The sequence below is a fragment of the Diaphorina citri genome, unplaced genomic scaffold (genome assembly GCF_000475195.1).
Source record: "Diaphorina citri unplaced genomic scaffold, Diaci psyllid genome assembly version 1.1 scaffold774, whole genome shotgun sequence".
In the NCBI taxonomy this organism is placed as follows: Eukaryota; Metazoa; Arthropoda; class Insecta; order Hemiptera; family Psyllidae; genus Diaphorina; species Diaphorina citri.
Window position 1 is genome coordinate 76,635 of NW_007378207.1, and position 14,165 is coordinate 90,799.

The window sequence follows — 14,165 nt, forward strand, 5'->3', positions numbered from 1 at the left end:
GAGGGCGTGGGATTTTTTTCGGAGGTTTTTTTAAAAAATCCCACTATTTAGTGTGGCGCGAAATTTTAAAATTATGAAGAACAAAAGACCAGAAAAAAAAATTGTTATTTAAAAAAAAAATTGCGATTATTTGCGATGACTGGATAATTTTCTCCAATCTCCTCTTGAGTTATGGGAAGTCCATGGAAGTAGATGATCTACATTTATCGACAGGTGCTCAAACAATTCGCTCTGTAACCTTTCCACAACTTGTGAAAGTTCTCATTGAACGACTCCATAAAGAATATTCCACTCAGAACGACAGTAAGTATGATTTGTATTAGTACCTACAAGTACAAGAGTAGTTCAGTGGACTGTCTGGTTAGGGGACTTTAAACAGGGAGTAGATCAGACCAGTTTCCAGTTTGGTTGGGGGACTACATATAAATGGAAGACACCATTGTACCAGCTTGAAATTTCCCTCACAAGGGTTCCTGAAATTTTTATTGTCAAAACCACTAGGGGACTTTAAACAGGGAGTAGATCAGACCAGTTTGGCTGGGGGACTACATATAAATGGAAGACACCATTGTACCAGCTTGAAATTTCCCTCACAAGGGTTCCTGAAATTTTTATTGTCAAAACCAAATTTGTTCCCAGCTATCCTACACTTGACCACGGAAGTTGTCTTACCTAGAGACGCATATTTGCCGTCTTGAATACGGCGGGCAATAGTTCTCAGATCAATAGAAGGCTAACCAAAATCACCAATCCCATCTGAACATAGAAAAACGCAAAGAAAAATGAGATGAACATTTCATGTAGGTACCTATCAAACAATTTTGCCATATGTTGTGGCCTTCCAAAAGTTTTTTTTTTGAAAATAAGACTCACAGCCGGTGCACCGGTTGATCAACCAATCCACCAAATGACAAAATAAAAGTTTTTTTTTACTAAACGGTTGATTGTGACTGTCCACCAAACTAAACGTTTAGCTCTTGAGATCCACCACCTCCTCGAGCTGGTTGATTCGATTGGTGACACACTTTTTTTTGTGGTGACGCACTTTTTTGTTTATTTTCAAGTTTTCAACGAGTTTTATAAAAATATAAAGCTATAACATTAAGTACCTATAAGTGCTTGTCTGAATCATTTTTGACCATAGGGGTAGGGTAGAGACTTTATCACTTTTTATAATATTACATAAAATAAAATAATAATAATTAAAAAAAAAAAAATACATAAATAATAAAAAAATAATAATAAAATAAAATAATAATAAGTTCCTAGACACATAGGTAATTCATATTTTGGTACTTGTGCAGAAGTCAAGTCCATGGAATATTGCTACCAAAGGAACTGGCACAAATGAGCAGTGACCAGTGTTGTTATAGGGTAAAGGTTAAATGTTAGGAGTTTTCACAATTAGAGCAGTGATTAGTGTTGTTATAGGGTTAGGTTAGTTACAAAAAGGAGCTTTTCTTTTCCACGGACATGACTTCTGCATAATTACCCATATTTTTGTTATTTATTTATTTTTTAGGTCCAATCATCAGGTGATGCTTCCATTTACATATTACCTCATGTCAACTACTGTAAATGTGATGCCTACAAGTATCAAGTTTTGAAACAAAATTCAGCCTTTACTTGTAAACATTATCTGTCAGGTAAATATGAGTTTTTACTTTTTTCTTCTTTCTTCTTCTTGAAAAAAAAGCTTCTTTTTAAAGTTTGATAGAGTGAACTGTAACTGCTTGGATCTTATCCCAAAAGCAAAGAGAGAAGGAAGACAAGATTGAAGAAAGTCAGACTTTTTTCTTCTTCTTTCTTCTTTTTGAAAAAAAGCTTCTTTTTTAAAGTTTGATAGAGTGAACTGTAGCTGCTTGGATCTTATCCCAAAAGCAAGATTGAAGAAAGTCAGGTTTCAAGTTTCAATATGTCCTTTTTTTATTTCCTTTGAACATGCCCATTTACTAATGGTAAATATTTATAACTTTTTTCCAGCTGAACTAAACTTTGCAAGAAAAAAAATTGAAGTGGAACACCTTAGTGACAAGAAAATTACCGACCTATTAATCACCATCTACATATCTCCCCGATACATTTGAAACCAGAAAATCACAATGCCTTTCATCTACGCTGGACTGCGTCTAATCCCAGGAAAATTTGACAAGTTAAAACTGCATGACATCAGCTATGAGACTACAACAGGAGAAAAGTTGAAGCAACTCATTCTCTCAGAACTAGAGAAGCGGTCACAGTTGTATGTCTCGTCAAATGAAACAGAAAGCAAAGAGAAGAAATTCAAAGGAGATGTACCATGTGGTCAAGAGAGTCAGTGTGAGGCAGTGGCAGATGTTTACACTCAGACCAAGTTCTCACCTGAAGAAATAGGTATGTGCTCTGTATTTACACTTTGTTTTTATTATTATTATTTTTTTACTCCAAAGGGAACTACTGAGAACCAAGTTAAGCAGACCACTTCTTCAAAAGAAGAAATGGTCTGCTTCTAACCTGCCTTGATGGTGTAGTGGTCAAGATGCTTGCCTGGTAAACAGGAGGGTGTGGGTTCAATCCCAGCCAAGGTATGGAATTTTATCCTAAATAAAATATGAGAATTTGAGCACAAGAATAGTAGTAGCCTACTGCTGGAGTAAAGGGATTTTCAAGTCCAATGCAAGCAGTATAAATCATTTCTTGCCCTTTTGTATTGGACATTGGCATTCATGATGACTAATTAATTTTTGTCATGGTCTGCATCTGGAGTATTTTTTGTCCTTTAAGAATTACAAGTATTTATAACCCTGTAAGAATGTCTATTTATTTCCTCCACAGATCTTGTGTACTGTGGCAAAGTCTTGAAGAGATTTTTGTCATGGTCTGCATCTGGAGTATTTTTTGTTCTTTAAGAATTACAAGTATTTATAACCCTGTAAGAATGTCTATTTATTTCCTCCACAGATCTTGTGTACTGTGGCAAAGTCTTGAAGAATGAGTCCAGCATCAACTCTTACAATATCAAAGATAATGTCATGGTCCATGTGTTCTATAAACAAAGATTTGGTAAGTACAAAGCTTCAGTCTGCTCGGAGGTTTGTTAGAAAGGTACCTATTTCTACTAGGTAGCCCGAGTGAGACCCTGATGGGTAAACCATATGGATACTAACGACATTGCTGAATATCAGTGATCCATTGGGACCTGGAGCATTTATAATGCTATCATCTATAATAATAATAATAGACTCTTGAGTGGAAGGCAACCACTAGGCGAGGTTAACGCCTTAGGCGTTCTCTACCACCTAACCCTTAGAGCTCCATTATTATATGGTCAAATTCTCAAATAAATGAGGATAAAATTCCATACCTCGGCTGGGATCGAACCCACGCCCTCCTGATTACCAGGCGAGCGTCTTCCACTAGCCCGAGTGAGACCCTGATGGGTAACCATATGGATACTAACGACAGTGCTGAATATCAGTGATCCATTGGGAACTGGAGCATTTATCATGCTATCATCTATCATTTCTGACTAAGATTAAAAACAACGTGAAGGGGAGAGCATAGAGATTTATTCTCTCAGCTCCTATCATTTCTGACTAAGATTGAAAACGAAGTGAAAGGGAGAGCATAGAGATTTATTCTCTCAGCTCTATGTCCTTTGAATTTACTGCTTCCCTCTATCACGCAAGTTTGATATTTTAATGCTCTCTGCTCCTCTCTGTTTCTACACCGAGAAATAAAATTCTCGCTCCTTTTTGATGTACATGCCTCGGTGGCGTAGTGGTCAAGACGCTCGCCTGGTAATCAGAAGGACGTGGGTTCGATCCCAGCCGAGGTATGGAATTTTATACTCATTTATTTGAGAATTTGACCACATAATGGAGCTCTAATAAGGACGTGACTTCTGCATAATTACCCATATTTTTGTTATTTATTTATTTATTTTTTAGGTCCAATCATCAGGTGATGCTTCCATTTACATATTACCTCATGTCAACTACTGTAAATGTGATGCCTACAAGTATCAAGTTTTGAAACAAAATTCAGCCTTCACTTGTAAACATTATCTGTCAGGTAAATATGAGTTTTTACTTTCTTCTTCTTCTTCTTCTTCTTCTTCTTCTTCTTCTTCTTCTTCTTCTTCTTCTTCTTCTTTCTTCTTCTTTCTTCTTCTTCTTTCTTCTTCTTCTTTCTTCTTCTTCTTCTTTCTTCTTCTTCTTGAAAAAAAAGCTTATTTTTTAAAGTTTGATAGAGTGAACTGTAACTGCTTGGATCTTATCCCAAAAGCAAAGAGAGAAGGAAGACAAGATTGAAGAAAGTCAGGTTTCAATATGTCCCTTTTTTTATTTCCTTTGAACATGCCCATTTACTTATGGTAAATATGTATAACTTTTTTCTCCAGCTGAACTAAACTTTGCAAGAAAAAAATTTGAAGTGGAACACCTTAGTGACAAGAAAATTACCGACCTATTAATCACCATCTACTATTTCCTTTGAACGTGCCCATTTACTAATGGTAAATATGTATAACTTTTTTCCAGCTGAACTAAACTTTGCAAGAAAAAAATTTGAAGTGGAACACCTTAGTGACAAGAAAATTACCGACCTATTAATCACCATCTACATATCTCCCCGATACATTTGAAACCAGGAAATCACAATGCCTTTCATCTATGCTGGACTGCGTCTAATCCCGGGGAAATTTGACAAGTTAAAACTGCATGACATCAGCTATGAGACTACAACAGGAGAAAAGTTGAAGCAACTCATTCTCTCAGAACTAGAGAAGCGGTCACAGTTGTATGTCTCGTCAAATGAAACGGAAAGCAAAGAGAAGAAATTCAAAGGAGATGTACCATGTGGTCAAGAGAGTCAGTGCGAGGCAGTGGCAGATGTTTACACTCAGACCAAGTTCTCACCTGAAGAAATAGGTATGTGCTCTGATTTTTTTATTATTATTTTTTTACTCCAAAGGGAACTACTGAGAACCAAGTTAAGCAGACTACTTCTTCAAAAGAAGAAATGGTCTGCTTCTAACCTGCCTTGACTGTGTAGTGGTCAATATGCTTGCCTGGTAAACAGGAGGGTGTGGGTTCAATCCCAGCCAAGGTATGGAATTTTATCCTAGATAAAATATGAGAATTTGAGCACAAGAATAGTAGTAGCCTACTGCTGGAGTAAAGGGATTTTCAAGTCCAATGCAAGCAGTATAAATCATTTGTTGCCCTTTTGTATTGGACATTGGCATTCATGATGGCTAATTAATTTTTGTCATGGTCTGCATCTGGAGTATTTTTTTGTTCTTTAAGAATTACAAGTATTTATAACCCTGTAAGAATGTCTATTTATTTCCTCCACAGATCTTGTGTACTGTGGCAAAGTCTTGAAGAATGAGTCCAGCATCAACTCTTACAATATCAAAGATAATGTCATGGTCCATGTGTTCTATAAACAAAGATTTGGTAAGTACAAAGCTTCAGTCTGCTCGGAGGTTTGTTAGAAAGGTACCTATTTCCACTAGCCTGAGTGAGACCCTGATGGGTAAACCATATGGATACTAACGACATTGCTGAATATCAGTGATCCATTGGGAACTAGAGCATTTATCATGCTATCATCTATCATTTCTGACTAAGATTAAAAACAACGTGAAGGGGAGAGCATAGAGATTTATTCTCTCAGCTCAATGTCCTTTGAATTTACTGCTTCCCTCTATCACGCTAGTTTGATATTTTAATGCTCTCTGCTCCTCTCTGTTTCTACACTGAGAAATAAAATTCTCACTCCTTTTTGATTGATTGTCTTGGTGTTTCTATTTTTGATTTCAGTTCTTGGCAAAGCAGAGGAGAAAGTTCCTCCTGTAGTGACAGAAGACAAAACTATGGACGTAGCCTACATCAATTCACTCGTGTTTCAATTCCAACGACTCACTTGTAGTCCCAGCTTTGGGAAAGCTGTTCTGAGGGTGAGTCAAAAGTCTGATGAGGGACATACTAAGATATGGGTATGCTGCCACACGGACCACAAGCATCTAAGCAATGTAGCAGTTGTTTCATTGGTACGAAAGAAAAACGGCGGATGTGAAACATACATTTTTTTTTTTCTAATTTGTGAAATAAAGTAGGTATGTAATGCACTATTGAAAAGTAGGTATGTAGTCTACATTGAAAACTATATGCAGTCTTTGCCCTTGAAACAACTGGCTTTTTCTAATCCTGTCCGCCTTTACTGTACATTTTTTTCTAATTTGTGAAATAAAGTAGGTATGTAATGCACTATTAAAAAGTAGGTATGTATGTAGTCTACATTGAAAACTATATGCAGTCTTTGCCCTTGAAACAACTGGCTTTTTCTAATCCTGTCCGCCTTTACTCTCAAAATTCAATGTGATGAGACCTCTGTAACCTTGTAGAATTGAAGTTTTTATTATTAATTTTATGTTGTACAAAATTGTGTAAATCAAGACCGGGTGAGAAAAAATTATCAGGACATGAGATACACAATAGGGCTGCCTAGAAGAGATTGACAAGAAACTCCGACCCTATTTAAATAGGAAAGGGCTAGGAAAAAGAAGTTGTACATTTTTTTTTTTTTTCAGAAATTAAAGAAGCCAGAAAATATGAAGAAAATCCTCACTGCATGTCCCGCCCTAAAGAATGATCCTGTAGCTTTGGCCATCATTAAGGATCCAGATCTGCTTCTTCAAACCAATAATATAGAGACAGTGACAAAGTAAGTGACCAGCCTAGGTTAGCTTGTAGGATAGAGCATACTAATTGAAAGATTACTTGAAAACACATATTCTTGGACATGTTCAATTTTGAAAGCTTACCTGAAACTGGAAGCTCGTGGAGCATTACAGATACAGAAAATAAATGTCTGAAGAAGACGATTGAGAAGAAAATACCATGGACCAGAGTTGTTTTCTCCCCACAAACGAATTGAAAGATTACTTGAAAGCAAATATTCTTGGACATGTTCAATTTTGAAAGATTACCTGAAACTGTAAGCTCGTGGAGCATTACAGATACAGAAAATAAATGTCTGAAGAAGACAATTGAAAAGAAAATACCATGGACTCTGGTCAACCAATTACCACAACTCTGGTTGTTTTCTCCCCAGACGACACAAACTTCAGCTACTCAGCTGAAGTTTTAGACGAGGATGGTTCAGCTCTATGTTTAATGTGCTTGTGAGAGAATTGGTATAGGAAATAAAATCTAAATCTTCTTCTTTTTCTTCGCCTTTTCCCGTTCTCCCCACACGACACAAACTTCAGCTACTCAGCTGAAGTTTTAGACGAGGAGGGTTCAGCTCTATGTTTAATGTGCTTGTGAGAGAATTGGTATAGGAAATAAAATCTAAATCTTCTTCTTTTTCTTCGCCTTTTCCCGTGTAAAGACGAGGTCGGCGTTTATTCTGAGTTGGCCTGGAGATTCTGATAAATATTTGAATGTTTTTCAGGATAGCCAAAAATCATCCCGCCCTAGCGCGCTGCGTGAGCGATCTCGTCGACATTCTATTCGAGGAGATCTACAACTCGATCACCCCTCAGGGCGTGTCTCCTCAGACGGCCGCCTCCACCTCGTCCCACAATTCGGTCTCCTCTCCCTATTTGTCCGGCGAGGAAGATATGGAGTGTTCGAGGAGATCTACAACTCCATCACCCCCCAGGGCGTGTCTCCTCAGACGGCCGCCTCCACCTCGTCCCACAATTCGGTCTCCTCTCCCTATTTGTCCGGCGAGGAAGATATGGAGTTGTCACCAAATGCGGACGCGGCGACGAGTGCCCGCATCACGGCCGAACAGGTGGCCGCTGCCCTCCAGTCTGCTTCCGGTATTTTTTTTTTTTCCTTTTTTAGTTCTGTTATTTTATTAAATAATGAAAATAATTCTCATTTCGTAAAAAAAAAGTTCACCCACCGAACCCGCAACCTAGCACTTCTAATGCTGGGTCCTAGACAATTCTGAATCCCGGATTCTCGAAATTGGGTGGACGAATCCTAGCGAGTTGTGCGTTCTACACAAAAATGCATCACACGCTCTCTGAATCCGCGATTTAGATTTTAGAATTGTCTAGAACCCAGCAAAAGGCAGACGCGCTGTCCTCCATGCTAACTAGGCCGGCTGATCTTATTGCCACCCTAGTTCACTTGAAGGTAGCACGTTTGCCTCGTAAGCGCCAGGTCACGGGTTCGATTCCCGGGAAATGAGTGCTAAAAAAACACAGGATAGCCAGTCTGACTAAGCTGGCTGAAACGTATCAAGCGTGCCGGGTGACCCGCGAACGTCAAGAGTTTGAAGCGCCGCCCGGCCTATTTGAATTTACTGAAATAACACTGATATCCTATTTTACTATCTTTCCTCTTCTCTTCCTACAGGCAGCGTAGCGCAGTCCCCAGCCATCACTCCCGAGTACGTCAACTCCACCATGATGCAGATAATGTCCAATCTATCCACCCCTGGTACGGCCAGTTCCAGTGGAGCAGGCCCCTCGGCTTCTTCTTCCTCCGTGACCAGCCCTGCTGTAGCCAACCCCAACCCTATCAATCCAGTGAGTGTACATTTTAGTTTAACTACTTTGAACTTTAGAATAATGGAAAGTTGTTGGTGTTTTCTAATGATAAAGAGTATCGAGACTGATTATTAGGCCATTTTTCCCCTTGCATCCCAATCAGGGCCATATTTTTCCCCTCGCCCCCAGGGTCTTTCCTTTCATGAGGTTTGACAGAGGGAACTGTAACTGCTAAGGTCATATCGTCCCGAAATAGAAGAGAAAATGAAGACAGGATAGGAGAAAGCCAGCCATTCCGAGAACGAACATTATCTGTTCAGTATAAAATCTGCCCCGGGCGGGAATCGAACTACTTTGAACTTTAGAATAATGGAAAGTTGTTGGTGTTTTCTAATGATAAAGAGTATCGAGACTGATTATTAGGCCATTTTTTCCCGTTGCATCCCAATCAGGGCCGTATTTTTCCCCTCGCCCCCAGGGTCTTTCCTTTCATGAGGTTTGACAGAGGGAACTGTAACGGCTAAGGTCATATCGTCCCGAAATCGAAGAAAAAATGAAGACAGGATAGGAGAAAGCCAGCCATTCCGAGAACGAACATTATCTGTTCAGTATAAAATCTGCCCCGGGCGGGAATCGAATCCGCGGCCTAGCGCTTACAAGGCAGACGTGCTACCAACCAAGCTAAATAGGCTGCCAAAATTTAATCTTGATTATTTTCTAAAAGTTTGGATGTTTATTACTTATTCAAAACTAACCAACCTCAGTGGTGCAGTTGTTAACGCGTTGGACTTTGGATTTGGAGGTTCGAGTCCAAGTCAAATCATAAAATTTATCTAGGTGTAATAATCGGGGAACGATATTTGTGATAAGCATTTAAATATGCTTAACACAATTAAAAATTCCTTCCTTTTACTTATTCTAAAGTCAAAACTATATCACATTTAAAAAATTCTAAGTTTGAAGAATCAAGTAGGGTTCCCATGACCGCTGCCGAGTTCCCCCGCTGAATAGCGAAGGATATCCTTTGTGATATTTCTAAAAGTTATGTTCATATTGCCTCTGTCTACAGATGGAGCAGTATGCATCTCAAATCCAGCAAATGAGAGAGTTAGGTCTCACGGATGAACTGGTCGTTGTGCAAGCATTACAACTCACCAATGGGGACGTCACAGCAGCTGTTAACCTGGTGTTCAGTGGAACCCTAAGTGGAGACTCAAATAATTAAAGCCAATCCCATCTGAATATAGAAAAATGCAAAGAAAAATGAGATGAACATTTCATGTAGATACCTATCGAACAATTTTGCCATATGTTGTGGCCTTGTGGCAGATGTCTCTGTACTCAAAATAATGATAAGTAATTTTCCCTCCTCTCTTTTGATTGCTGCAGTTTCTACTGACTTGTTGCTTTCATTCTACAAGTGTTTTGGCAATACATTTGAGCGAGCCTTGAAACAAGCAGATGCCAAGCCATTGATTGTTTTTGAATCCACTTCTGGACAAAAGCTTTGGAAGGTAATAACAAAACTCTTTGGAAATCATGTTTAGAGTACTTACCTACCTATAAGTGCTTGTCTGAATCATTTTTGACCATAGGGGTAGGGTAGAGACTTTATCACTTTTTATAATATTACATAAAATAAAAATAAATTTTACTGGAATAGAATATACCTTGTTTATCCTATCCACCCATGGTACGGCAAGTTCCAGTGGAGCAGGCCCCTTGGCTTCTTCTTGCTCCGTGACGCCGGGGAACGATAGCATTTAAATATGCTTAACACAATTAAAAATTCCTTCCTTTTACTTATTCAAAAGTCAAAACTGTATCACATTAAAAAAATTCCAAGTTTGAAGAACCAAGTCCCGTGACCGCTGCCGAGTTCAACCGCTGAATAGCGAAGGATATTTCTAAAAGTTATGTTCATATTCCCTTTGTCTACAGATGGAGCAGTATGCATCTCAAATCCAGCAAATGAGAGAGTTAGGTCTCACGGATGATCACCCTATTGAGGGCTGACGAAAAACGCCGACCCCGTCTGTACACGGGAAAAGGCGAAGAATAAGAAGAAGAAAAGTATAATTTAATTACGTGTATTGTTTTATTTAGATTTTAGACCAATGCTTCTCAAACTAGTGTTCCACGGCACCCTAGGCAACTCACCAATGGGGACGTCACAGCAGCTGTTAACCTGGTGTTCAGTGGAACCCTAAGTGGAGACTCAAATAATTAAATTGATTTTGCTATGTTAAGGCAGTCTCTTCTTGATCCCTTGTGTGCTGTGTCCATTTTTGTATAGGACTATACTGCACTGCATGTTTGATGCTCTATGCACTAATTGCACTATACTCTACTCTTCCCTCTGTTTTTAACGAACTCATGTGTCATTTTCTGTTTCAGATCGAGAAAATGGGGGAGCTAGGTCTGATGGGTGTAGAGGTTCCTGAGGATCTAGGTGGCACTGGATTGGACTACCTTGCTTATGCCATTGCCACTGAGGAAATTTCAAGGTAAACACAGAAAATGAGCCTTTTTAAAAAGAGGTTTGATATAGGTAGGTAGTTAACTGTAACAAGGTTTTATTTACTTATTTGTAAACTTTACCCATGAAATTCACCTTGTTTAGACTGCTGGAGTCAAGGGTTTTAGTCTCATTCGGGCAGGATAAACAAGGTATATTCTATTCTTTTTTTTCCCCCTCAGAGGCTGTGCATCCTGTGGAGTTATAATGAGTGTAAACAATTCCCTGTACCTGGGCCCTCTTCTCAAGTTTGGTAATGCTAGTAGACCGGCTTAGTCTGGCTCGGGGACTATAAACAGTGAGTATATCAGCCTGAATTTCCTTTGCTAAAGAAATAGCAAAGGTTGAGTCAAAGGGCATCCACCCGTAAAATTCTGTAGCCAAATATCAGCCCAAAAGCGATCACCCTATTGAGGACTGACGAAAAACGCCGACCCCGTCTGTACACGGGAAAAGGCGAAGAATAATAAGAAGAAAAGTATAATTTAATTACGTGTATTGTTTTATTTAGATTTTAGACCAATGCTTCTCAAACTAGTGTTCCACGGCACCCTAGTGTGCCACGAGGTTGTCTTGGGTGTCGTGGAGTCTTCAGAAGTGTGCCGCGGGTACAACAACTTTGAGAAGCACTATCAGCACAGAACAAGATGTCCCTTGGGACCAAAGTTTTTTTTTTTCCACATCAGGTTTGATGCCGTTCCGAGAACGAACATTATCCCTTCAGGGTAAAATCTGCCCCAGGCGGGAATTAAGCCCGCAGCCTAAGCTGACTTTAAAACCATACACTGACCTGTTATTAGTCAATGAAACCATATAGAATAATTTCATGTATGTTTAATTTAAAAATTAAGGGCCGGTTTGAGTATTTTTACATTCTGAAAAAAGTCGAAATTTTCGTCAAAAACGGCAAATTTTCGCCAAATCCGTTCGTGAAAGAAGAATTAAAAAAAAAAAAAATGGGCTCAATTTTTTTTCGATCAGCTGATTTGAAAATTATATCGACGATATATCGCCAAAAAAATATATCGATATATATCGATATATCGACGAAAAATATATCGATATATATCGATATATCGACGAAAAATATATCGATATATATCGGTTTTCGATATATCGCAACATCCCTACTCCTGTGTCTTCACACTGTTTAGCCATCTTTATCATTTTTACTTTTTCTCTAAAATATACTTAATATACTACCTTCTAAGCAAGTTCATTTTTTTTTATTGGTTTTAAACGTTTGACCTCAACCCCTATTGAAATGGTTTCCTCAAATTTCTGATCAAAACTATACCTAGGTGCAGATTTCAAAGAGTGGGAATTGGAATTACAAATCAGATATTTTTTTTTTCATTATCACATCACAAGGGTCAAGGTTCATTCTGTCTATTATAAAGGACTTAATAAATTCACAGCTGATTGTTTCTAACAGCTAATAAGTAATAAGTTTACTTTCATTGTCTACCTATACGCTTACAGTACAAATACGTCCGTAAACTATTCTGACTATTCTGAACTCTAGAACCATTTGTTGAATGTAGGTGTTGCATAACAGAAATGATAAATAATAATAATAATAATATATATACCTTATTTATACTGTCGGCTAAGACTAAAAAGTCCCATTATGCCAACAGTTTAAAAAGGCCTCATTTATTAACATCAATAATAATACAACAAAGGTTTTGACATTACAAAAGATGGAAAAGTTTAAAAGTTAAATATATATATAAATAAAGAATAAAGCCAGCAGTTTCGAGATTAAAGCATATCTATTTAGGATAAAAAGCTCCCTGGGCGGGAATCGAACTCGCGGCTTAGCGCTTACAAGGTATATACACTCCAAGACGCAATACACTCCAAGCTAACTAGGCAGGCTATTATCATTATTGTATGATGATGTTCAATAAAGTTGTTAACCAACACCAAGAAGAAGAAGAAGAAGAAGAAGAAGAAGAAAAAAAAAAAACATTTTATAATAACCATAAGGATTACTGAGTTGAAAATACCTAGGTACTTTCCATTATTATGTGGTCAAATTCTCAAATAAATGAGGATAAAATTCCTTGTCTCTGCTGGGATCAAACCCATGTCCTCCTGTTTACCGGGTGAATTTCTTGACCACTTTCCCTATATGGAATGAGAAGTGGGGATTGTTTGTGAAAGAACAATACTTCATACAATTGATATTAGTGGATTTGCTTCACTCAGGCACAATATCAGATCAGCTAATGTGAGGTTCATCATGTAGAATATTTACAATGTGTTGTCCAGGTACCATGACCAGCCCTAGGAGTCTTGCCTCTTGAGCACCATTTTCTTCTTTGCTTTCAAAGACTGGAAAGGAAAAACGGGGGGAAAGTATTATTATCATTTACATGCTCAAGGTTCAGATGTAAAAAAAAAAATACCTATAGCTTCAAGATTTTCCATTGATGTGACTTCTGAAAGGATATTAATTATTTACCTTCAGGACTCAGATATTCTCCGCAGGATCCCAGGATAACATTAGCATCTCTATCTGTACACAGGAATGTACCGACTAGAACTCTGCCATCGGTCATTTCTATTGTCATTCGATGATTGATCCAGCTCCTCAATCTTTTCAAATGTTGTTCTCTGAGTTCTGCTTGTTTACTGTTTTTTGTGTCCGGTGTTTTTTCATCAATCGTTTTACCATCAGTTCCCTCACTGTTTTTTCCGTCATCAATTTGTTCTTCAGGTGTGTGAGATAGTTTTTGTAGAATTTCTCGAATGTTCACTTCTTGTGGTTCAGACAGGGACATGGTTTCAACTTCTTCGTTTAGACTGGGCACTTTTAGCTCTTCTGTCATAGTTTTCAATGTGAAGTACACTGTATGAAGAATCTAATAATTTTTGAAAGGTTGAAAAAGCCAAAGTTCCCTGGCTTCCTGCAATTTTATATTTTCTTAGTGACTCCAGCCATGAGGAAAGGTGGGGACATGGTTTCAACTTCTTTGTTTAGACTGGACACTTTTAGCTCTTCTGTCATAGTTTTCAATGTGAAGTACACTGTATGAAGAATCCAATAATTTTTGAAAGGTTGAAAAAGCCAAAGTTCCCTGGCTTCCTGCAATTTTATATTTTCTTAGTGACTCCAGCCATGAGGAAAGGTAATTCTTGGTTGTC

The 14,165-nt window shown here is 38.2% G+C and overlaps 4 protein-coding genes across 4 annotated transcripts; 3 read left to right on the plus strand and 1 right to left on the minus strand.

The window, feature by feature from the left end:
- Positions 1-89: 89 nt before the first annotated feature.
- Positions 90-3,114, plus strand: LOC103511966. The gene is made up of 4 exons (XM_026825574.1): positions 90-303; positions 1,523-1,646; positions 1,984-2,373; positions 2,941-3,114. The coding sequence occupies exons 3-4, from the start codon at positions 2,103-2,105 to the stop codon at positions 3,078-3,080; spliced, it is 411 nt and encodes a 136-aa protein (XP_026681375.1). The 5' UTR covers positions 90-303; positions 1,523-1,646; positions 1,984-2,102; the 3' UTR covers positions 3,081-3,114.
- Positions 3,115-3,933: 819 nt separating this feature from the next.
- On the plus strand, positions 3,934-9,719 carry LOC103511967 (ubiquitin-like protein 7). The gene is made up of 9 exons (XM_026825567.1): positions 3,934-4,053; positions 4,521-4,910; positions 5,340-5,441; positions 5,808-5,944; positions 6,578-6,711; positions 7,444-7,534; positions 7,654-7,816; positions 8,361-8,533; positions 9,564-9,719. Exons 2-9 carry the CDS (start codon positions 4,640-4,642, stop codon positions 9,717-9,719), a joined length of 1,227 nt encoding a protein of 408 aa, XP_026681368.1. The 5' UTR covers positions 3,934-4,053; positions 4,521-4,639.
- A 1,148-nt stretch (positions 9,720-10,867) lies between these two features.
- Positions 10,868-11,581, plus strand: LOC103511968 (short-chain specific acyl-CoA dehydrogenase, mitochondrial-like). The gene is made up of 2 exons (XM_026825576.1): positions 10,868-11,001; positions 11,195-11,581. The coding sequence occupies exons 1-2, from the start codon at positions 10,871-10,873 to the stop codon at positions 11,286-11,288; spliced, it is 225 nt and encodes a 74-aa protein (XP_026681377.1). The 5' UTR covers positions 10,868-10,870; the 3' UTR covers positions 11,289-11,581.
- Positions 11,582-12,991: 1,410 nt separating this feature from the next.
- Positions 12,992-13,966, minus strand: LOC103511956 (N-alpha-acetyltransferase 38-B, NatC auxiliary subunit-like). The gene is made up of 2 exons (XM_008476707.3): positions 13,483-13,966; positions 12,992-13,352 (listed from the first exon to the last, which is right to left on the minus strand). The coding sequence occupies exons 1-2, from the start codon at positions 13,847-13,849 to the stop codon at positions 13,240-13,242; spliced, it is 480 nt and encodes a 159-aa protein (XP_008474929.1). The 5' UTR covers positions 13,850-13,966; the 3' UTR covers positions 12,992-13,239.
- Between the last annotated feature and the right edge of the window lie 199 nt (positions 13,967-14,165).